Source organism: Epinephelus lanceolatus, chromosome 11, assembly GCF_041903045.1.
Source record: "Epinephelus lanceolatus isolate andai-2023 chromosome 11, ASM4190304v1, whole genome shotgun sequence".
Classification (NCBI taxonomy): domain Eukaryota; kingdom Metazoa; phylum Chordata; class Actinopteri; order Perciformes; family Serranidae; genus Epinephelus; species Epinephelus lanceolatus.
The window spans coordinates 3,441,305-3,465,462 of NC_135744.1; the positions used below are offsets into that span (position 1 = coordinate 3,441,305).

The 24,158-nt window shown below is 40.9% G+C and overlaps 1 protein-coding gene across 2 annotated transcripts in view; it reads right to left on the minus strand.

The window, feature by feature from the left end:
• Positions 1–7,762: 7,762 nt before the first annotated feature.
• hlcs (holocarboxylase synthetase (biotin-(proprionyl-CoA-carboxylase (ATP-hydrolysing)) ligase)) overlaps positions 7,763–24,158 on the minus strand; it is a 96,349-nt gene continuing 79,953 nt past the window's right edge. For both annotated transcript variants that reach the window (XM_078172149.1, XM_078172148.1), the window contains 5 exons: positions 16,468–16,535; positions 16,133–16,293; positions 15,755–15,869; positions 11,066–11,279; positions 7,763–8,118 (listed from right to left, as the gene is read on the minus strand). In XM_078172149.1, the coding sequence (XP_078028275.1) occupies positions 7,947–8,118; positions 11,066–11,279; positions 15,755–15,869; positions 16,133–16,293; positions 16,468–16,535 (730 nt within the window). In that variant the 3' untranslated portion in view covers positions 7,763–7,946. The remainder of the gene's footprint in view (positions 8,119–11,065; positions 11,280–15,754; positions 15,870–16,132; positions 16,294–16,467; positions 16,536–24,158) is intronic.

Here is a 24,158-nt window from a genome sequence, read left to right on the forward strand (position 1 = left end):
GTTCCTGTAACATGAATGTATAACATTTCTATTTATAAGTTATACATTTTTACTGACTTCTCACAAAAGAAAAAAGAAACATTGATTGAGATGGGTTTGCCTTCTCGAGGGCATATAAAGCAGATAATAGCATTTGAACGCAAGTTCTTTTAACACATGCATATTTCTGAGGTGGTAAATTGAATCACTTGCAAGGGCCCGTTGTCTCACTGTTACAATAATTATAATGCAAAAGCAACATAGTAAGTTGTACTTTCAGTAGATTGCTAGCTAACCCTACACTTTTCAGGGTTTGATTTTGCTTTTGCAACAGGGAAGTTGCCTCTTCAGGTAACGAGTATCATCAATACACATGCCACAGGCACAACATGTAGCTCTAAATCCACAAAACCAGCCTGAAAATGAAGAAATCAGAGACAATTGCATGAGTGTCCATGGAGCGCAGCCATGTTGCTACAATATGATTGGTCAGTCTGTGTTCAAGGGACAAAGAGTCAACTGCCAATTTACTTTAATCTCTTTGGGGACTGACAACTACACATTCAATTGACAATTAATTAAAGGGATAAGAAACTGGTAAAACACACTTAAACATATCATCTCAAGTTAAACATGTACAACAGGTTGCAGTCGAGCTGCTCTCTCTCCTCTTGTCCATCTCTGCATCTGTCCAATAGAGTGCTTCAGGGATGACGTTCCTCTGTAGGCCAACGAGGAAGTGTTGCACTGGATTTTTCCATTGGATTTTGGATTATTGCAGAAAATAAGCTCTGTGACAAACAAACGTTTATGATGCTTGCACATTTTGTTAAGCAAGATAATCTTCAGAAATGAACACCACTTTTATGATTTTTGAAGCGTAAATGTAATCGCCAGAAGTAAAAAGTTAACACTAGGCTATAACCAAACTACACTACAGTCACTTGACCTAACGTCACCATCACAACAAGAATAAAGCCATGTTCGATGTAATGATGTTCAGTCTCATTTAGCCACTTTGCTCCACTGGTGTGTGTGTGTGTTTATGCTGAGTTGCAGGTGGAACCTTAGTAGTCTCAGCCACCAGATTGTGACATGTCGTGTAAAAGAGCTTTGAATGAGTAAAAAGTGAGTAATGCAAGATTTCTGACACAGCATTTTGTAGATCAAGCTGCTTTGATGATATTTACCAAATGCATGTTGAACATTTAAGCACAGATTTTAATTTGTTATAATAATATCCCTTGAGTTATATTTTTCATTAAAAGGTTGCCACTTAACTCACTAACTTCAAATTTAATAACTTGTCACATTATGCAAAAACACCTTTTTTCCTCTGGTTTTATTACATGATAGGCATGTTATTACGTTATCAGTTTATTATCTGCAGTTATTACATTATGAATTTCTGAAAGTTCTTCCCATTTTAGACACTCAAAATACACAACAGACAAGACATCTTATCATCTGCCAGACAGACTACATTTATTTTCTCCACAGGAGAGAGGAAACAGTAGCAAGACAAGAATGTGTCAAATGATGTGTTTAATATGGCAGTACACAATGTGCTGTGTTCACTTTCAGGTGGAAGTGTGGGCTGCAACTTTACTAATGGTGAGCTGAATACTCTGATTTTGTTCTTTATGAGGGAAGTGATTGTGGAAGAGAGAAAGAGAGAGAGAGAGAGAGAGAGAGAGAGAGAAAGACGGAGACAGAGAGACAGAGTGAGAGTGAGAGAGAGAGAGATAGAGAGAGAGAGAGAGCCTGCTTTAATGCGCTTCTTTAATACTTTTTCCTCTTGATTTTTTCATGTCTCTCCTACAGTTTGGACCTGGCTAGCATTTTTCTCATTGCAGAATATTCTGAATTATTACAGTACCATCCTAATATATTGGTACTTAACTTCCCTAATTTTTAGGCTGCTTCATTCAAGTTGGTTCTTCCTCCAACACTTGAGGCCCATACATCAAATCATCATATAATAGACAATAAAATATGAAATGGACTTCATCTTAGGTCTTACCTAAATTACAGAGGAGTCTTTTCTGCTCAGGCAGACCAGTGAACCTGCCTGTTTCTAAAGCTAATAGCGATATACCTGAACACAACTGTGCACACAAACATACCCCTTTTCCACCAAATTAGCTAGGGTTCTTGAACTGGTTCCGTTCAGAACTCTTGGAACCTTGGTGCTATCCAGTGAACCAGCCGGCATTTCCACCAGTTTGGCACTGAACCACTGCAATCAAGTATCAGGAGAGCATTGTAAAATGCACAGTGGATAACAAAATTGTGGATAACACTGATTACCTACAAACCTTTCTTCTGTTATTACAGGTATTCTTTTTAGCCCAAAAACAAGCATGAACCATCTATTACTGAGACCAGCACGCTTCTTTTTTCCACTTATGATCTCTCACTTCACTTTTCCATCCAACATCAACAGACAATCTTCTCTTACACATCAGGAACAATTTGTACTGAGCATCATGAATATTACATTGTAACCTTTGAAAAACAAAAACAAACAAACAAACAACAAAAGATCATTCAAATAAAGATTTCACCTCATTAATCCAGGACTGTAGAGCCAATGAATGGTCCACTGTTCAGGCATATTCACCAGTCTGTTCAAAAGTCCAATAATCTCACATTTATGTGTGATGTTTGGAGACTGTCTTCCCATACTGTATCACCACTGATGGCCAACATTGGGGAAAGCTTATAAACTTCCAGAAATTATCAAATTGCTCTGAAATGAGTCTTTACCTGATCACAGAACCCCAAAATTCCACAAGTATTATCTGAAATAGGATGTACACAAGATTTATACAGTTGCGTGTGACATGATCCTACCATTGGTCTTTATTTTGAGCACCAAGCCATTAAGTATATCCTTTTTTTTCATGCTCCGCAAGTGAAATCATCATCAGCATAAAGTAGTAATCATCTACTTAATAACCAGTTTACCAGATTTTAACTGAAAAACTAAATCATGAACAAAAACACAGACAGTGTTGGCTGTTGCTTGCCTCCCACAAAACTGTTGGAGATACCATCCTGTTCTAATTCAAGAGATTTTCTGCTCATCTACTTACAAACCTATCTTCAAGATGATATACAAATCTGGGATTTGGGATTTATAAAATCTTCATTAAATAATTGGGGAAAAGATGCAGGGATGGTTTTAGATGAAAACACACAGTTAAACATCTGTGAAAGAACACATTTCTCATTTAAAAGTAACAAAATCATGGAAACAAATTTTAAGTTTATCCATAAATTCTATTTCACTCCTATAAAGATGCATAAATTTCCAAAGATAACTCACCAAAACGTAAGATTTATGCATCTGTTTTGGAAACGCAATCTGCTGACAAATGTCTGGAAATTGATACATTCCTTTACTAAATCAGTTTTGGAAATTGAATTTGAATTCAACCTATGTCTCTACTTAATAAATGATATGTCTTTTTTCATTTAGATTAAAAAAATGCAGAGTATGAATTACTGTAACATATTTTGCAACACAATGCATAGTTCTTTGGAAAAATCAATCTCCTCCAAAATATCACAATTTTTACCTCGGAGAGACTAACTCTCGAAAACTATGACTATAGTAATAATTTTCAGGACCTTTGGTTCCAATTATTTTCTTGCTTGGGAAACCTCAAGAGATGATCATTAATAAACCTGGACAATTTCTGGCTGTGACACCAGGAATTAAGAACATATAATGATCCCATTACTTAGAATTTTGTTGCTGCTTTTGTATGCATATGTATAGTATGTATATGTGAATGTGTGTCTATGTATGTGCACGTATGTATGTATGTATGTATGTATGTATACAGATACACATTTTATTTTTTGCTCTTGTTTTCTTTTTAATATTTGTTTTGTGTTTGTCAGTTTACTGGGTAGGGATGGGAAGATAAGATGATACTCAGTGTAATTTATGTTCATATGCTCAGCCATTGGTGATTGCTCATTACTGTACACTCTTCTGAAATAAAATGATGAGGAAAGAATTTTTTCTTGGACAAGCAGTCAAGTCCAACTTCAAAAAATAAATAAATAATAAATAAACCCTGGTTCTGTTCACTTTTTAACAGGTGGGGGTGTATAACTGGAAAAATTTAGGTTTCAAACTTTATTAGGGTTTCTGCCCCTGAACACATTTAGTCACAGATTATTTCTTTAGTGATTTGAGAAATTAAAGGAATCTAATTTTCCTGATTTAATCTTTTTTTTTCACAAAGTAAAATCTAAACTAACAACAGTACAGCCACAAATTCTATCTTTACGAAGACAGCATGATGATAGCAGACAATGATTTAACCACATGTTTATTATTGTGGTTTTAGTCATGTTTACGTGGACTGCATTACGTTACCTGTAAAACACTGTTTAAGTGTTTTAATGATATCAACACCGTCTCCAAAAGATTTTTTATGGCCCAAGCATTGACCCTGCTGAAATCACTATGTTTATTATTATTATTATAATTTTTTGACCAGTTCCCTCGTCAAAAAGCCTATGGGATTTTTCCATTGGATTTTGAATTATTGCAGAAAATAAGCACTGTGGCAAACAAATGTTTATGATTCTTACATGTTTTGTTCAGCAAGATAATCTTCATAGATGAACACCCCTTTCATCATTATTGAACCCTACATGCAATTGGCAGATTTAAAAAGCTAAAGTAAAAAATGTACTACACTATGACCTAACGTCACCACTTTAACAAGACTATAAAGCCGTGTTCGGCATGGCTCGGCATGATGACGTCCTGTGGTTTCATTTATCCACTTGTTGGCTTGTGTTTTTTAAAATACGTACAGGCTTCAAAGTCCATAGTGGTGTGTTTACTGATGTATTCTACATTGGATAACAAAATCTAAGGGTCTCTTACGCTTATATTAACCACAGACCTTATTTCAGACATCTAACCAAAAACCCACTGACTTTGAGACGAGGGGACCGGAAGTGGTAAAATGCTAACTCATGTCTGGGTTTTAGGACTCATTCCTGGCAGAGTCTATTAGGACCTAAGCACTGACCAGAGGTGGTCACGAAAGCCCTACTGAAATCGAAGGAATTATTGTTCTTCTTTGAAATTAATCACATTTTTGAGGACCAAAAGATGCTCATGAAACTTTGCACACAAATCAGAACTAGTAAACAATTCAGTACCTTCTGAGTCTCAGCTCAAATGTGACAAAATGGCTCACTAGCACCCCCTACAACATTTCAATGAAGTAGGGCCTGTGGTACGTTTCAACTGTATGAAAATTGGATGGCTTATGTAACATCCCAAGACGTATGAAGAATTCTCTTGGAGCCGTACCCTAAACTCAACAGGAAGTCTGCCATTTTGAGTTTACTGTGCAATGTTTGTGCATTTTTGGCTATTTACAGGGGTCATACCTTGACGAACTCCACCTAGAGATTTAATCCGATCGATTTCAAACTTTGTCTGTACTAGAGTCATTATTGAGTTATAATCATAGTGCTACCTATTGACAACAGGGAATCACATTCCAGACTGCAATGATGACTGCACAATGACCTTTTCATTCTTCCCACCAGTTACTACTGTGTCTTTTTTGACTTCGTCCCCCCCCAAGTCAGGATTTTGCACACCACTGTGACCAGGGCCCTATTTCAGAGAGCAGGCTCAACAAAATCTGAGCCTAATGACCGACTGAGCCTGAGCTGGGAAACTCTGAGTTTTTGGTTCCAGAACAGCTGATCAGAATCAGTTCAATCAACTCTGAGTATGTTCAGCCTGAGGGAAGCGCATTTACGGCGAGCACCAAAAGACATCATCAGTAGAGTGCAGATAACATGATTTCTGGCAGAAAGCAGAAAGCCACTTATTTCTTCCCAAATGATTCAGAGATTTTAATGACAGTGAATTAAGACATGAAAAAAAATCTAATACGGCGTGAGGTGTGATGGGAAAAGATTGCAGAATGTGTTAATAGGTAATGTGAAGTGATGTTATGTAATGTGATGCGTTAAAGTGATAGTTCAGGTTTTTGGACATGAAGTTGTGTGAAACGCTGACCATCTGTAGCTCTGATGTGACGGTGTCACTACTCTCAACGAGCCTCCTGCTCTGAGAAATCGCCAGTAGCTTACCGGAGAAAAAGTAGTTCTGAAGATATAATGGGGACACGTAACCAAAAGGTTTTAAGCTACAAAAAAGTATGCATGTGTTTTGTTAGACTATTTCAATAATTTTAAAACATCCCTGCATTACGTCAGACCTTGCTATCAATTGGGACTATTCTCTGGCCAGTATCACTCCGCCGTGCAGGCCCGCAAGACAGCACGGCAACAGAAATCAATTAGACAGTTCATCACCACGCCGTGCAGGTGCGCAGGATAGCAACGGCTAACGAAAACTTCATCGGTTGTTTCCAGCAGAGAACCAGTAGGCTATTATTAGTGAGGAAAAAGATGTACTAGCCCTATATATACCTACTACTACAGCGCAAACACCGGCTCAGGCTCACGACACACCCTCGTCAGCTGCTGTAGGTAAACAGAGGAATACCAAAATGGTGCGAACTTGTGATTTCCCCAGCTGTGGGAATAAAAACATTGCCGGCTCCCAATTCCATCGGTTTCCTGTTACAGATGTAACCCGTAGGCAACTTTGACTTGTGTCAATTGGGATGAACCTCGCTACCAAGCCAGTGAGGGTGAAGCAACTGCGCGTATGTCAAGCTCACTTCAGCTGCCCACAGATCCCGACGGACAGAGAAAACGCAATTTCCGCACTGCTGTGCCCAAAGAGAGATATATTACCTAATACCAGGCTATATAACGATGTCTGTAACTGATTGTCTGTAAAACAAAATGTTTGACTGAACTAATAGCCTGTTGTGTTGTGGAGAGTATTATACGTGGCCTCGTTTTACCGTCGGCATTTAGTTTATCATATTAGGCTAACTGCTAACTGCTAAATCCGTGACATGAGTAATCAATCACATAGAAATGTGAATTCATATGTGATTACGACAAGTCTCTGCTTTGTTCTGGTGGTGGGTTAGCCAAAGTTGCCTACGGGTTACATCTGTAACAGGAAACCGATGGAATTGGGAGCCGGCGATGTTTTTATTCCCACAGCTGGGGAAATCACAAGTTCGCACCATTTTGATATTCCTCTGTTTACCTACAGCAGCTGACGAGGGTGTGTAGATGAAGCAAACCTGCAAGACAGCAGGTTTGCTTCATGGAGTATGTTGCCATAGTAACTGACTCAGGATTTCACTGAACTGGCTTTGTGAAATGGAAAACTCAGAGTTCCTCATCTCAGGCTCAACATACTCAGAGTTTTCATTAATCCTGCTTTCTGAAATAGGGCCCAGCTCATTGAACAGAACCCGGTTAGTTTAAAGACATGAAACGGCGAATTTCTGTAAAAGAAGACACAGAAACATTCTGTGTCTTCTTTTACAGAAATTCGCAACAGCAGAAGCTGCAATAACCTCTGTCCTTATGCAACAGTGAAATCAGATTAGCTGTTTAAATAAGGGGTACAAGATTTATTGCGTTTGTTAAGGTAGTACAGGTTGTTAGATAATGGTTTGAACTGGTGGTCCCAAATCAGCAGGTCATAATCAAACTGCTGTTTGTGCTAGTGACCCATCACAGATATCACTTTTTGTAGCTGCCTGCCTTTAAACCCAGTTACCATCACTGAATGTCTTCCTACAAATGACCCAAACTGGTTCAAATGTGTGTTAAATTAACACAAGGAGAGTACTCCTACTGTTAACCAGGAACGAATTTAATTATGTATTTATCAATTAGAAAACATATTATTTTATCTTTTTATTATACTTACATACATTTATATAGTTACACAGATACATTTTCTGCCAGACTAAATAACTCCATATTTGGTTAAATCAGGGTTAGGGGAATGATTCTCTACTTTGCTGAATTTGGTCCTAATGCTGCTTGATGACCACCAGGTTCTTCAGCATGTCAAAAGAGTTCCCATCAGGCTCCACTGACACCACGCCCTGCTCCTTGTTGTGCACTTTGAGGAAACCGTTTTGGTCCAGACCCACAACCTCAGCCTCCAGTCCATCCTCACTCCAGAGATGCACCCGAGTCCCGCTGAGGTCAGAGCACAGAGAGACACCGTCAAAATTCTGCTTTAAGGTGTTATTATAGGGTAAGAGACTGACGGTGCCGTTGTATAGTCAATATTAGAATTACTATATCATGTTTGTATTCCTCCACAGACCAGTTAATTTGCTGTTACAGTTCACATCCATGTCTGAGAAAACAGATGCTTCACACACATCTTACCCCCAACGGCACGGATGATCTATACAATGAGCCCATTTTCAAGGTAGGCACTCAAGATTAGTGTCACCAATTCAGTATCTGACTAAATGTCTCCCCCTCTGTTCCTGAGGTATGACATTGAATAATTTTAACTAATTTATTTTTTTTAAATTTTATATACTTAAAATAAATTCAATTTTTCACTCTGTTTGTCAATTACACACAGGTCCGAACACACAAATGCACAAACGGGACCTATACATGCACTAAGTGGAGAGATGTCAGAGTGGGCTGCCCATGACAGGTGCTCCGAGCGGTTGGGGGGTTCGGTGCCTTGCTCAGGGGCACCTCGGCAGTGCCCAGGAGGTGAAGTGGCACCTCTCCAGCTACCAGTCCACGCTCCATATTTTGGTCCGGATGGGGACTTGAACAGGTGACCCTCCAGTTCCCAACCTGGGGGAGCTACTGCCGCCCCCCAAATAATGGCCAGAAAAGTGTTTTTGCATAACATTAGAATGTCACAGTGAAGCTGACCTTTGACCGTTTGGATATAAAATGTCAATACTTCATCATAATATTCTATTACACACTTGTTTATGTTTTGTCTTAATTAGGGCATGTATTCTTGATTTATGGCCAAAAACATGTTTTGTGAGGTCACACTGACCCTGGCCTTTGACCTTTAACCACCACATTCTAATGAGTTTTTTCTTCAGACCAAGTAGATGTTTGTGTCAAATATGAAGAAATTTCCTTATGTTGTTCTTGGGATATCACATTCACAAGAATAAGACAGATGCATGTCCACATTGACCTTGATCTTTGACCACCAAAATCTAATCAGTTCATTGTTGAGTCCAAGTGAACCTTTGTGCCAAATTTGAAAGAAATTCCCTCTAGTCAGTCTTGAGATATCATGTCACGAAAATGCCACAGACGAGGTCAAAGTGATCTTAAGCTTTGACCACCAAATTCTTGACTCAAAGTGGATGTTTGTGCCAAATTTAAAGAACACCAAGGTGCTCTATAGATGTTGCATTCCAGAGAATGAGATAGATGCAAGGTCATAGTGACCTTGACCTTTAAACCCTTAAAGCTGCAGTAGGTAGAAAGCCTGAAAACGGTTGATTTTTGAGTCTCATCTGAGTTAGGTTTCGTTCGTCCCTCCTACCAGACGAGCACGTGAGTATTTTATCCTACTTGGTTCTATTTCTCCCTCTCTGGCAGCCTCGGCTCTCCCTCACCGTGCAGCAGCCCTCCCCATCCCTCCCTTGTGGCCCCGCACATACTCCCGAGCCTCGGCTCTCCCTCACCGTGCAGCAGCCCTCCCCATCCCTCCCTCGCGGACCCGCACATACTCCCGAGCCTCGGCTCTCCCTCACCGCGCAGCAGCCCGCCCCGCACATACCCCCGAGGCTCGGCTTTCCCTCTCCGTGGAGAGCCCTCGGCTCCCCTCCCACGACCGACCATCGCGCCCTCCGGCCGGGCCCGGCCCCACCTCACCCTTCCCCTCCCTGCGGGGCCACGAGGGAACCGAGTTCTGTCTTCCTTTTTTGGGGTTGTTTAGCCGTGTAGGCAGTTGTAGCCAATGCTGGAATAGCTATTTTACCTGGTGCACTATTCGCCATTGCCGCTTGCTCTCCCCTTCTGCCGGCGGCACAGGAACGTGCATATGCAGTAGAACAGCCAATAGGAACGCAGTGGTCTGAGCTGACCTTTGATTGGTTGATGCACATCGGCATGATACTGATTCTTTACAGGCTGAACACAGAGCCATGGTGAGGTGCAGAAACCTATTGTTTGTCTCAGACCACTTGATTTTCATTATGCTTAGAGGATATTATAAAATTTTTACTCAATTATACCAAAATAATGTTGCCTACTGGAGCTTTAACCACCAATAGCTAATCAATTTATCCTTATGTCCAACTTAATGTTTGTGCCAAATTTTTAAGAAATTCCCTCAAAGTTATCTTGAAATACTGTATTCATGAGAATGAGATAGACGAGGTCACAGTGACCTTGACCTTTAATCTTCAACTACCGAAAACAAACTACTTCATTGTTGAGTCCAAGTGGACATTTGTGCCAAATTTGAAGAAATTCCCTAAAGGCACTTTTGAGATATCCCATCGACAAGAATGATATGGACGTTCCGGCAGTAACCCAGAAAACATAATGTCTCTGCCCAGCACTATCTCCACTGTGGGGGCATAATAAAACAGACAGAGGGAAGACTCTCTGCAGATAGCATCGCTTCACATTAAGAGTGGGTCATTATTAAGAATTAAGAGGGATTACTTTTTATGAGTCAACACATTGTTTATAAGGAAAATCCAGCATGGTGAATCTTAATACAAGGTTAGTTTGCTCTTGGCTTCCTATTATATTTAATTTAGGTTAAATATTTAAAAAGTTTGAGCAACAAAGTACACCTTGCTCAGGAAGATAAGTGAAATCATGCCCTTTTGATGGTCAGTTTTCCAGTTCACTTGACTACAAGTCTGTGACAGTGGTTATCTCCAGGTAGGAGGAGAAAGGGTGGGGATGGGGCTCAACAGAGCAACAAAAAGAAAAAGGGCAGAGAACTACTGAAAAAGAAAACTAACAAACTTCTTACAAACACTATGTTTTGTCTTTGATGGCCATCATCCCATGTCATGATTCTTCCCCCTAACTGTGAGGACGAGTGACTGTATATTATTTTGGCATGGACAATGCATCTCAATCTCTCTCTCTCCCTCGGCTCCCCTCCCTCGGCTGCATTGCTCACCTGTGAAGCCATCTCTTGTAGTAGGTGGGCAGGACAGCATCTGGGCCTCCTTGTTGGAAGCTGTTGATAAGAACCTCCAGGCAGCTGACAGTTTGAGCAATGAGCTGGGCACAGCTGAGCGGCTGCAGGTTGCAGTTATGCTGCACATTGTACTGCTGGATCAGGTCATTAATGCACACTGTTGGGTTGCTGTTTGTGACATTGAACCCACAGCCTGTAGGGCACATTAAGATTAAGAAATAATACTATGTTATTCTGTGCAAATAACAAGAGACTGTATTTCACTGGTTGCTGCTGGATAATGTATAACAAAAGACTGTATTATTTCTATTGGTGACTAATTATATATCCCAGTCCTTAACATTATGAATACAATAGGTGGACACCCAAGGTTAGGGTCACCAATTCAGTAATTCTTGAGTTATGACATTGAATAATGCCCGAAAAGTGTTTTTGCAGACCATTATGATGTCACAGTGAAGTTGACCTTTGACCTTTCACATGTATAATGTCATCACTTCATCATCACAACCAGATGCAAAAAATAATTTCATGTCAGGTAGGTTTTCAGTTACAAGGAATTTGCTTTGGTTTTTTGGTGCATACATAAAAACATAAAATAAACATATTAAAAGTAACAAAAACAAGGCAAAGCACTGCAACACTCCAGAACATAAATATTGGGGCTGTACCCAAATACTCGGATATTCGAATATTCGTTTCTATGGGTAGGTATTCGTTATGAAAATTTGGTGTTTATTTACTTTTTTTTTTTTTTTTTTACATATTTTTTGGTGCTAAATGTAGTCTTTTTGTTGTTGGTAAATGTAGGTTATCAATAAAAATCAAAACTTTTAAATTGCATTGTGAAAAATGTGAAAAAAAAAATATAGTATAGCCTACCAACTGAGCTTGTGTGCACGGCATGCTTGAGCGCATCAGTCTGAGGCTGTGGATCAATGCCAAGTTTTACTACTTTATCACTATTCCCTCTAACTTGTAGCTGTTTTTTCGTTATCTTGAATTTAATATGAATTATGGAACCGTTTTTGTCAACGTTTGTTTCCCCCGTTTTGTACAATAAATTATTGTTTAAAGTTTCAACAAGTTTCTTTTGGAGTGCATGACACAAGTGTGTTTTGAAAACGACCGCGGACTGTCACCTGCTCAACGCATCAGTACCTTCGGATGCCATGACAGTAATAGATTATAGATTAATAGATTATAATGATAATGTCAAAATACCATTTACAGACCGATTTAACAGATGCTCACTGCTGCCCGACCTGCAGGTCCATTTGCGGGTCCCGCAGGTTACGGGTCGACCCGCACATCACTACTCAGCTCAGTCTATAAAGGCTGTACACAACAGTAGGCTATAGACATTATATTCTATTCAGGCCGGCAGAACCAGCAGCGCATCGGCTCTACAGTGCACGGCACTGCTGATTAACCATTTTATTGCAGCACAGAGTGTCTGCCAGCAACCAATTACTTGCAGAGGCTTCCTACAACTTGTTTCAGCGGTTCCGATTTAATCAGAAGACAAATTAAACAGGATGACTAGCCAATGTGAAAATTGAAAAAGAAAGCATAGAATAACGTACTTTTTTTGTGGTTTGAGAGCAAAGATCCGGTCGCCGCTGTGCAAAACTCCACAATACAATTAGGTCCGGAAAAAGGAGGTGGTCTGATGAAATCGAGGAGGCCCTGAAGGACTGCTTCGAGACCACTGTGTGGGAGGTACTCAGCGATTCCCATGGGGAGGACATTGACAGTCTGACATCATGTATTACGGACTACATAAACTTCTGTGTGGAAAGCACCATATCCACCTGGACTGTACGCTGCTTCTCCAACACCAATCCCTGGATTACTCCAGATATGAAAGCTCTCCTGAAGGAGAAGCGGAGATTTTTTAACCAAGGAACCAAGGAGGAGCTGAAGGCTGTGCAGAAGGAGCTACGGAGAAACATCAGATGGGGAAAGGAAGGATTCAAAAAGAAGATGGAGGAACAGCTGCAGCAGAGCAATGTCAGCGGAGTCTGGAGAGGTCTGAAAACCATCTCGGGACACAAACAACCAGACTCCCAGGCCAGAGGCGACCAGAAGTGGGTGAATGATCTGAATCTGTTCTTCAATAGATTTGATCAGTCTGCCACTCCCCTGGCCCAGACATCACAGCTGCAACCCCCCACATCCTCACCTTCACCTTCCCCCCCACCTACACTCCTGGCACACTGCTTCAACACCTCCCCCACCCCTGCTCCCCCGGACATCTCACCAGCCCCCACTCCTCCCCCCACCTCATCACCTCCACCCCCACGCACACAGCCCCCCTGCTCCAGCTTGTCCTTCACTACCTGTCAGGTGAGAGATCAGCTGAGGAGGATTAAGGCCCCGTTTATACGACAGCGGTTTCTCTAAAAACATAAAAGTCTGTCCTTTGCATTTTAAAAAACTTCTGCGTTTATATGGCGACGTTATTGAAACGATCTCCGTTCACACGGAGCTGCAAAATCTACTGGAAACGCTGTAGCATGTGCAGATAACTTTGTCTGGATGGATGACGAGGTGGAGTTGCTACAGTAACAGATATACACTTCACTTCAAATCAACAGGGTGAGCAGCACAAACAGAGCTCGGCATTGTTGTTGTGACGGTCGGCGTGCCTAGTGACTGGAACCGTAATGCGCATGTGTGAAAAGTCTCCGTTTTCAGAGGGACTGCATATTGCAAGTTTACATGACAATGGAGACGCTGCCGTTTCCAAAAAGTTGCACTCTGGAACCCGTTTTCAAAACGTTGCGTTTTCATGCACCCAAAACACCGCTGTCGTGTAAACGTTTGGCCAAAACGCAACTGAAGTTTACCGTTTTCAGCTGAAATTGTTGTCGTATAAACGGGGCCTAAGACAAGAAAGGCTGCAGGTCCAGACGGCATCAGCTCCAGGCTCTTGAAGTCCTGCGCAGACCAGCTGCGTGGGATAGTTGAAACCATCTTCAACCTGAGCCTGAGGCTGGGGAGAGTACCACAGCTGTAGAAGACATCCTGCGTGGTACCTGTGCCCAAGACTCTGCACCCCAAGGACTTCAGCAGCTTCAGACCGGTGGCATCAACATCGCACCTCATGAAGACTCTGGAGCGCCTGGTCCTGTCTCGTCTCCGCCCTGCAGTCGGCCCTTCAATGGACCCGCTGCAGTTTGCCTACCAGCCTGGCATTGGGGTGGACGCCGCCGCCATCTTCCTCCTGCATAGAGCTCTTTCTCACCTGGAGAAGCCTGGAAGCTCTATGAGAATCATGTTCTTTGACTTCTCCAGCGCTTTCAACACCATACAGCCTGCACTTCGGAGGGACAAACTGGAGCACATAGGGGTGGCTAATCACCTCACATCCTGGATCCTGGACTACATCACGGACCGGCCGCAGTATGTCAGGACCCAGGATTGTGTATCGGTACGGGGGTCCCTTCACTCTTTACACTGCAGACTTTTCATACCACACCCCCACCTGTCATCTGCAGAAGCTCTCCGACAACTGCCATAGTCGGCCTCATCACAGATGGAGACGACAGGGAGTACAGAGAACTGAACCAGGACTTTGTGGACTGGTGGCTGAGGAACCACCTTCAGATCAACGCAAGGAAAACCAAAGAGCTGATGGTGGATTTCCGCAGGCGCAGACTCCTCCCCCCAACACCAGTTAACATCCAGGGAAAGGACATTGAGATGGTGACATCTTATAAGTACCTGGGTGTTCATCTTAACAATAAACTGGACTGTACTGATCACATAACAGCACTATACAGGAAAGGCCAAAGCAGACTCTACCTGCTGAGGCGGCTCAGGTCTTTTGGAGTGCAGGGGGCACTCATCAGCCATCTTTTACGGAGTGGTCTGCTGGGGCAGCAGCATTAGGCTGCAGATAGGAAGAGACTGGACAAGCTGATCATGATGGCCAGCTCTGTCCTGGGATGCTCTCTGGACTCTGTGCAGGTGGTGGGAGAAAGGAGGATGACAGCCAAGCTGTCATCTCTGAGGACAAACGACTCCCACCCCCTGCAGGAGGAGATAAAAGCTCTGGAGAGCTCCTTTAGCGATAGACTGATTCACCCAAAGTGTGTGGTTTAGCCAAAAACATGTTTTGTGAGGCCACAGTGACCTGGACCTTTGAACACCAAATTCTAATCAGTTTATTGTTGAGTCCAAGTTGAAGTTTGTGCCAAAATTGGGGAAATTCACTCAAGGCATTCTTGAGATATAATGTTTACAAGATCATTCTTATTGACAGACTCAAAATCAAAATGACCTTGACCTTTGACCTGCGACCACCAAAATGACATCATTGCTGTGTCCAAGTTGACAGTTGTGCCAATTTGAAAAAAAAAAATTGAGATATTACATTCACAAGAATGAGACGGACTCAAGGTCAAAGTGACCTTGACCTTTGACCTACAACCACTAAGTTCTGACCAGTTTATTGTTGAGTCCAAAAATTTGTTGTGCCTCATTTGAAGAAATCACTTCAAGGTGTTCTTGAGATATTGTGTCACGAGAAAAGGATGGACAGACGGACAACCCGAAAACATAATGCCTCTAGCCATAGCTATTACCGGCACCCAGGCATAAAAAGGGAAGCGCCAGTGAAAGCCTCCAGTGTCATTACTGTGATAAAGGGGAGGTTATTACCTATGAGCAGATGAAAGGTTGATCCTATCACGGTGGAAGTCACCAGCACTCCCCCAAGCTTCATCAGGCTACTGTAATAGATGTCGTTGGGCCATTTCACCCTCAGGTCTATGTCCTGTTAAAGGTTGAAATATGTTCAAACATCTTCACTCATTAACATAGGACATTTTCCTTTAATACAGAAATGCACTGATCTTAAATATGCCATCACTTTATGATACAATATGATATTTTGCTACTAGAGACAACTATATTCATATCTGGGATGTATTCAGATGTATAGTATATTGGCAAACCACAGAGGATATGCAGGTCAATGCAGTCTGATAATATCTTAGTGTTGAATAAACTTGTATAGAGAGGTGTGTAGGCTGATACCTGGTATCCAGGAAGTGTGCGAACAGCCTCCACCACTGCCAGAGCAGCCAGATGCTGCATGAAGGGAATCCTCTGTCCAAGCCTGGAACTTAGCTCAACCTGGACCATCAAAGAGAACATGGCACAACCCAAAGGGCTGAGCCAGGCATTCCTGCCCCGACCTGCAGCAGCAGCAAACACAGTACACATACAAGGGGAGATACCTCTGACAAGTAGAATGAATTAAATCAAAACAAAAAATTAATGCTAAACTGAAATGTTCCTATGTTCATACAATTGCAGTGTGTGTGAATGCTGTGTGTGCAGGTGTACAGAGTACTGGAGAGAGCACTGACCTCTACCCTGGCTTTGTCGAGAAGCTACCGCTATCAAACCAACATCCTTTGGTAAGTGCAGAGTCAGCCTGAAGGGAGACAAGAATGATGAACACAGATATGTTAAAACTTTCTCAAAAGTGCCTTAAAAGGATAGTTCAACATTTTGGCAAATTCGCCTATTGCCATAATCCCTATAGTCATATGAGTAGGTACATTACCTTTAATTGTCAGTGTGTGCTGTTCTGAGATCGGTGGGACAGAGCTGCCCGCTGAAATGGAGGTGAACGGTACAGGTCCCTCTCTCCCTCAACACTAATCAAATACACCATCAAATGACTCCAAAACGCTCTAGTGGAAAACACATGGCTTGCACATTCCCCCCGCTATGAAATAATAATGTATAATTAAGTAACATTACGACACATGAAGCAAATACTCGGAACTACTTTCTTGAGTAAACCACTGGGCGGAGTGACACAGTGCGCAGCTGAGACAGTGCCGTTGTTATTGCTTGTAGCCATTTGCGGTATCGTCAGCTGGACACACCAGAAGGTTTGAGGAAAGTTTACAAGTGTTTTTGTAAATCATGGTTTACACATGCATTGTAAAAGGTTGCAGTAACAAGCCGAAGACATGGAGCAAAGCGAAGTTTCACGTAGTTCCAACCAGTAATACGGACAGGATGAAACAATGGCTATTTGTGCTGGACATCGACCCCAACACGCCTGTGGAAATGGTCCGGAGAATGTTTGTGTGCTCCTGCCATTTTTTTACCGGAGGACTACAGTGAAAGGATGGAGTGCAGAAGCTCAGGAATGGTTCAAACGCTTTTCCTGAAAGACACTGTCATACCATCTGTCGGCATCACAAAACAAGCAGACGTGGTAAGTGATCGTTGTGTTTTTTGCTCAGCAATCTCTCTGCTGTAACGTTACCTCCATGTTGAGTAACATTAGCCTACAACCCAAGCATGGTAAATAAGGCTAAAATGAAAATGTTGTTGTGGTTATGTTATGGATAAGTGCTTGCCCAGAGCATATAGTGAAGTGACTGGCATTACTTCTCATTGTTGGGAATAAACAGACTGCTAGGGAACATTTTATGTTGTTGTTCCCTCAGGAGTTGTGGTGATTTATGAGTGTGGAGTTAGCATGTTCTCCCCGTGTTCCGGTGATTATTTTGAGGCGTATTCTATATTTATATTGCACCGGTGTACCTAATAAAGTGGCCAGTAAGCCCCACGTTTACACCACTGGCTCTGGGTCTCCCCGCAGCCCCTGGTTGCTCGGCAGCCTCAACCTCTCTGCTTGCTCTCTCTTCTTCCAAAACCTGTAACTCTTCCTCTGTATATTCTGGCTTCTTCTCAACAAACTTGTTGTTTTGATGATGGGAGTAACTGCAGTAAACATACGCTGTTTGAAATCACTCCGCCCAGCAAGTACTGTATGTTTGGAATGTAGTTCTGGCTCTGCATTTGGCTTCAAAACAACTCTGTCTCGTAATATTACAATATTATTTCATAGCATGGTGAATGAGTAAGCTACAAGTTGTCCACAAGAGCGTTTTGGAGTCATTTGATGGTGTATTTGATTAGTTTTGAGGGAGAGAGGGACCTGTACCGTTCACCTCCATTTCAGCGGGCAGCTCTGCCCCACCAATCTCAGAACAGCACGCACTGACAATTAAAGGTAATGTACCTACTCATATGACTATAGGGATTACGGCAATAGGCAAATTTGCCAAAATGTCGAACTATCCCTTTAAAGGGAGTCCTAGTTTGGCCTTATTCCAACTGTTGCCCTTACTGACAAAATTCATATGTTTATATAGCCACAAGTGGCAATTCTGCGGTTCAAGCCATTGTCTCCCACTATTGGTAGATTGCAGGGGGAGATGAATGACAAGCTTAATTATATAGCCTAAATTTACACAATGTCTATGCACTTGTTTGGAACTGGTGACGCCCTCTGTTGAGTGATTTCAAAATAATTTTACAGACTTGGTTTAGACATTGTTATAAAACACATCCTACAAATGTTGTTATGACCGGATGAAAAATTTTGGATTTTTAGTCTGATTTATGTTATGCCATGTCCATTTTTTTTGCATTTGTGGCACCCCCTAGTGATCAGTTTGAATGACACTTGCAGGGAATGGTTCAGGTACTTCTGTGGACACATTCTACAAGTTTTGTAATGACTGGCCCAGGTGATTTGGTGTTTAGTCCATTTAAGTGCTAAACAGTAGTGTTGTTTTTTGGCGGCCTGTTTTAATTTTAGTTTTAGTCTAGTCTTTGTGTCAAACTGTCATTTTAGTTTTTATTAGTTTTAGTCACGTTCATACTCTTTTTGTCTAGTCAAGTTTCAGTCAACTAAAAGTCTGAGCATTTTAATCTTATTTTAGTCAGAATAATCCATGACTATTTTCGTCTTGTTTTAGTCGACGAAAACTGATGACATTTTAGTCTAGTTTTAGTCAATGAAAATTGTATTTTAGTCTCTTTTTTGTAATGCAATTCTATTATACCCAGTCAATGTAGTATAAGTACCTAGTATAGTATAACCAAACCAAAATTTTCTTTTCTAAATTAGTTCCCAGTTAGAGCTAAATATATATTTATTTATACAACAGTTAGTTCCAACCGAGTAATTTTATTGGATGAGAGGCATTCCGTGAGTGCTGATATAGAGTATAACATCACTGGGACATGTAACAGTAAAATCACTCCGCTCACAGGTGTTATAAATATGAATACAGCCATTAATTAACCAACTGTCACACTCGCTACATTGACGCAAACTGACACTATAGCTGAAGCGAACACGGTCAGGAATTATCAGTGATCATCTGATGAGGTACTGATGAGGATGAGAGAGAGTGGAAGCTGAATCCGGCCATGCCAACATCCAGATTTGCCAACGTTTCATCAGCTGAACTGGACGAAGTTACACAGCTGCAGATCAATGTAAATACAAAGTAACTTGTGAGTTCCTGGTGTGTGTGCCGCGTTGCCTGGCAACAGACTGGGGGAACTGTTTTTTTTTTTCGTGGAGCTACATAACATACTTAAATAATTTATTTCATCACCTTTTGTTAACATTTCCTTACTCAGCCTAGGTAACAGAAATACTGCAGAATAATAATAATGACGCGACTAAACATTATAACGTTATTTTGTCTCGTCTCGTTTTGGTCAACGAAAATGAAGAGACATTTTAGCAGAGGTTTTATTTTGTAAACCACATTTAGTCTCATTTTTATTCGTCAACAAGACTGCATTATATATTTAATTATAGTTATCGTCACATGACCACCATTTACATTGCGTCTCGTCTCGTTTGTGTCATGTGATAAAGGTTCATTGATGACGATATTTAGTCATACTTTTCGTTGACGAAAGCAACACTACTAAGCAATGCCCGTTTCAAAGTTCATTTTTAAATATCTTTAAAACGCAGTAAGATAACAATACGATTTTGATAACTATTAATAGGCTTGGTCCAATAATGATCTGAAGAAAATGTGGTATGAACTTGACCTATGGTTTCGGAGGATATGTCAAAAATGTGCAATTCAAAAAAATTGGGTGGTGGTGCCCCCTATTGACCAATTTCAAAATAAAGCATGTGGTTCAATATCATCATGAAACATACCCTGCAAGCCTTGTAAGGATTGGACAAACAGTTTCTGATTTATATTTTGATTTGTGTTATGCCCCGCCCATTTTATGCAGTTGGGGCGCCCCCTAGTGGTCTATCACACCTTTTAGTGAATGTTCAATGTTTTAGTGAAGGTACTTCTGTGGACATATACTGGAAGTTTCATGATGATTGGCCCAGTGGTTGTGGAGGTAGATCTATTTACATGCTGAGCCACACCCCTTTTAAAGGTCATTGGTGAATATTTTCAAAATGCAATGAGATACCAAAATGAATTTTGAAATACATGTGGTTCAACATTGTTATGGAATACATCCTGTAAGTTTTCTAATGACTGGGCAAAGAATGTCTGATTAATAGTCTGATTTATGTTACGCTACACACATTTTTTGCTTTTGTAGCGCCCCCTAGTAGTCAATTTGAAATAAATTTTTAGGGTATGTTTCGGGGACTTCTGTGGACACATTGTACAAGTCTCCTGATGTTTGGCAAAACAGTTTTGTGGAGTTAGGTCTATTTTATGTGCTGAGCCAAGGTGCTTTTGAAGTTCATTAGTCAAAAGAGACATTAACAAGCTTTTGATAACTTGATAGGTTGGTCCAAAAAGATCCACAGAATATGTGACACAAATTGTACCTAAGGTTTAGGAAAAGATGTAAAAAAAAAAAAAAAAAATCAAAATGGCATTGGAACACCCCCTAATGCCTACTTTCAAAATAATTTTACACATGGTTCAACATTGTTATTTAACTCCAGTTTTTGTCATGACTAGTCAATAGGCTTGTGCCGGTTTGAAAATTTTCCAACCGGTTTGATTTAAAGCCAAATATCTAACCGAACCGATATATCGAATTATATACCTAATTTTACCACTGGGGGTCACATTTGAGCTATTTTTCCCAACAAAAGCCCATTATAGGTTTAATGCGCTTTATTAACCGCCAATACACACAAGGTTACACAAGAAGAAGAAGACGCAGAAGGACACCAAAGAACCTTCCTCCGACTCCGCTCTCTCAGTGGAGACACGGCAGTTCAGAGGGCCGAGCGAGAGGATGTTGCTGTAGTAGTTCCAGCCCCCCAAATAGTACCAGGAACTTCTTCAGTGGAAACGGGTTACTAGGGCAACAAACTGAATGACTGCTGACTCCCTCGCACTTTTCCCCGCCCCTAATGAAATTTGATCTCTAGCAGCAGCAGCAGCAGCAGACAGCTGAGCGGAGCTGCAGAGTCCCTCTGAAGCCTCTGAGACAAACTAAACAAAACACTTGTAGGCTTCATTCATTTATAAACAAACATAAACCTTATTAAGTTGTCATAATGCATGTTACAATGCAAGATAAGTTGAATATAGTTGACACGCTGCCAATGTGAAAAGCTTTTTTTTTTTTTTTTTTTTTCCCCTCCTCCGGTTTATCCGGTTGACGTGAATTAAACCGGGTGGAGCTCTTAAACCGGACTGAACTGGTTAAACCGGAAATCGGCACAAGCCTACTAGACAAACAATTCGATTCAATGACTAATTTGTGTGGTTCCACTCCCATCTTTTGCATTTGTGGTGCCCCCTAATGGTCAATTTAAATGGATATTTCAGTGTAGGTTTTTAGTAGTTATGTAGACATTTCTAGAAGTTTTGTAATGACTGGTGCAACGCTTATGAAGATAGGTTTATTCATGTTCATTGGTCAGCATCTTAAAACTCAGTCAACAACTTTTGCTAACTTTTAATAAGCTTCTTCCAGTAATGTGTCTGGAGGTTAAGGTGATGCAATCCGCTGGATTATTTCTCAAGAGAAAGACTCTGGAGCTCAGATGACTAGTTGATTACTCCATCAGTTGATGGATACACAATTAATCAACTGCTGTTTTGATAATCACCACATTTTTCAAAGACACTAGTGGGACAAAATAAGATATTTGAGGAATAATTAATTATTAAACAATCAATAATGTGCATTTTTTTATTTGAAAAATAAGTTTTAAAACCAGTCAATAATAAAAATAAAAAATATCCAGATTAACAGACAATGAAAGTAATTATTAGTTACAGTTATAAAAGATTTATCACTTTTTTAAACCGCAAAAAGACAGACAAATCTTAACTTCTTTAACCATCAAAATGAGGTGGTTCTCTGAGGACACCATCTTTGGCTGAGACTAAATAAACATACACACAGCATGCAAAGAGCAACCAGACAGCGCTACTTTAATTTTGCAGTTAGTTAAGTTTATTTATTAGCTGACTATACTTGTCAGCTATGGCTGTCACCTATAGTCAGTGAATATGCTTCACTCACAGCTTATGAAGTTTCTTCATAACATCAATACCAGTTAGAGTTTAAAGTGCAGTTGTATTGCCATGATCATTCTGCAAGCTTGTAATTATTAGCACAATGTGTCAGTCAGCATTTCATCAATATTTGAGAGCTGGGGTCTGTGTTACTACCAGAAACCAAAGAGAAAATGTTTGCACATTCTCTCATCTCCAAATGCAATTAAAGCTGATCCACTGACCCAAGGCACCTGCCCTCTATTGGCAAGTGAACAAAGATTGTGAAGCAGCCAAAGCAAACGAGCAGGGCCTTTCTGCTATTGTGATGCAAAGTTGGTCAGTGGAAAATCAGCTTAAAGTATGAGGGTGCCCCAATTCTGGCCATATAGAGCTTTGTAACAGACTTCTCTAAGAATTGTTTATCAAAGAGATAGATGGATAGCTCAATCTGGATTCTGAGCTTAGGGAATTTTGATGTGACAGGCTAACTTTGTACCACGGACTAAATTTGCAATGAGTTCATAAGCCTCTGGGCAGGTTAAGCACATATGATTGGTATAATTGACTATGAAAGCAGGACAGGACACTGTTTTTCTCATGCATCTTATAATAAACAGGTGCCGGTACCTCCCTAATGACCTTACAATGAAAGAGATGAGAGAGAAAATCCACCGTCCTCATTCTGTGCAAAAGCGTATTTAAAAAAGCTAATGTTAGAGTCTAGCCAATTAAATAGATATCTTCCAAACTTTAGGTCATTTTTGTACAAAGCTGTTACCATTCATCCTGCATCTCAACAGGACAATGCAACGACAGAATTTTATACAACAATGACCATTACTTTGGAAGATAGCTGCTTAATTTGATTAGTTCAGACTGGTGAAGGACATTAGAAACGAATATGTTAAGCCCTGTTTCCACCTAACACTTTCAATACAGTACCTGTGGAACGAAAAGTAACCCTTCTGACATGGTACCTAGACCCTAGGTCCATTTAGCATTTCTATGCAAACAGTACTCTAACATGAGGGCGGGGTTGCTGTCACTCACTCCTCCGTCCAGCTTTCACTGTCTTTCCTCATCACTGGTGACATAGAGGGAAGTCTGCACCTCATTGATCCACAGAACGGGGTTGCACACTGATATTATCAGAACAAAACAGAACAGGCTGCAGTGAGAGTCTCTCTTGGTGGGACATTTAAAAATAGCAGAATTGTGCATTTAGTCCTTCTAAGGCAAGCTCAGCGGTTTAGAGTTGCAGTAGCCCACAGGAACAACGCTCCCCAATGTTTTTTTTTCTCCAAGTGAGGATTAGAATATATGCAGTTCACACAATCCAGTCAAAATCAATGTATATTTTTAAGCACTTGAAGATCCACTCATTACTAAAAGTGTATGTCATCCAAGACAGACAATAAAAACTAATGGAATGGTCAAAGTTGTCATTTTGAAATTTAAGGTGTGTTGATTGATTCACATTGTCAACTCATGCATTGAGTAACATTTCAAGTAGACATTCCATCTTAAAATTTGCCAGCAGTCAGCCCACTGAGTTAAGTTATTTTTTTCTCAGGCTACAGCTGCTGCTAGAGGCAGCAAAACGTCCTTTCATTTTATAATTAGAGTTTACTAATGTATCTAAGACTTGCCATGGTATGAACAGAGATTACGTAAGCCTCAAAACGAGCCACAACTCAACCCTAAGCAAGAGTGACTGTCCTCTACTGACTAATCAACAGACTGCAGTGTTGACAGCTCCATCTTTTAGTTCCAGATCT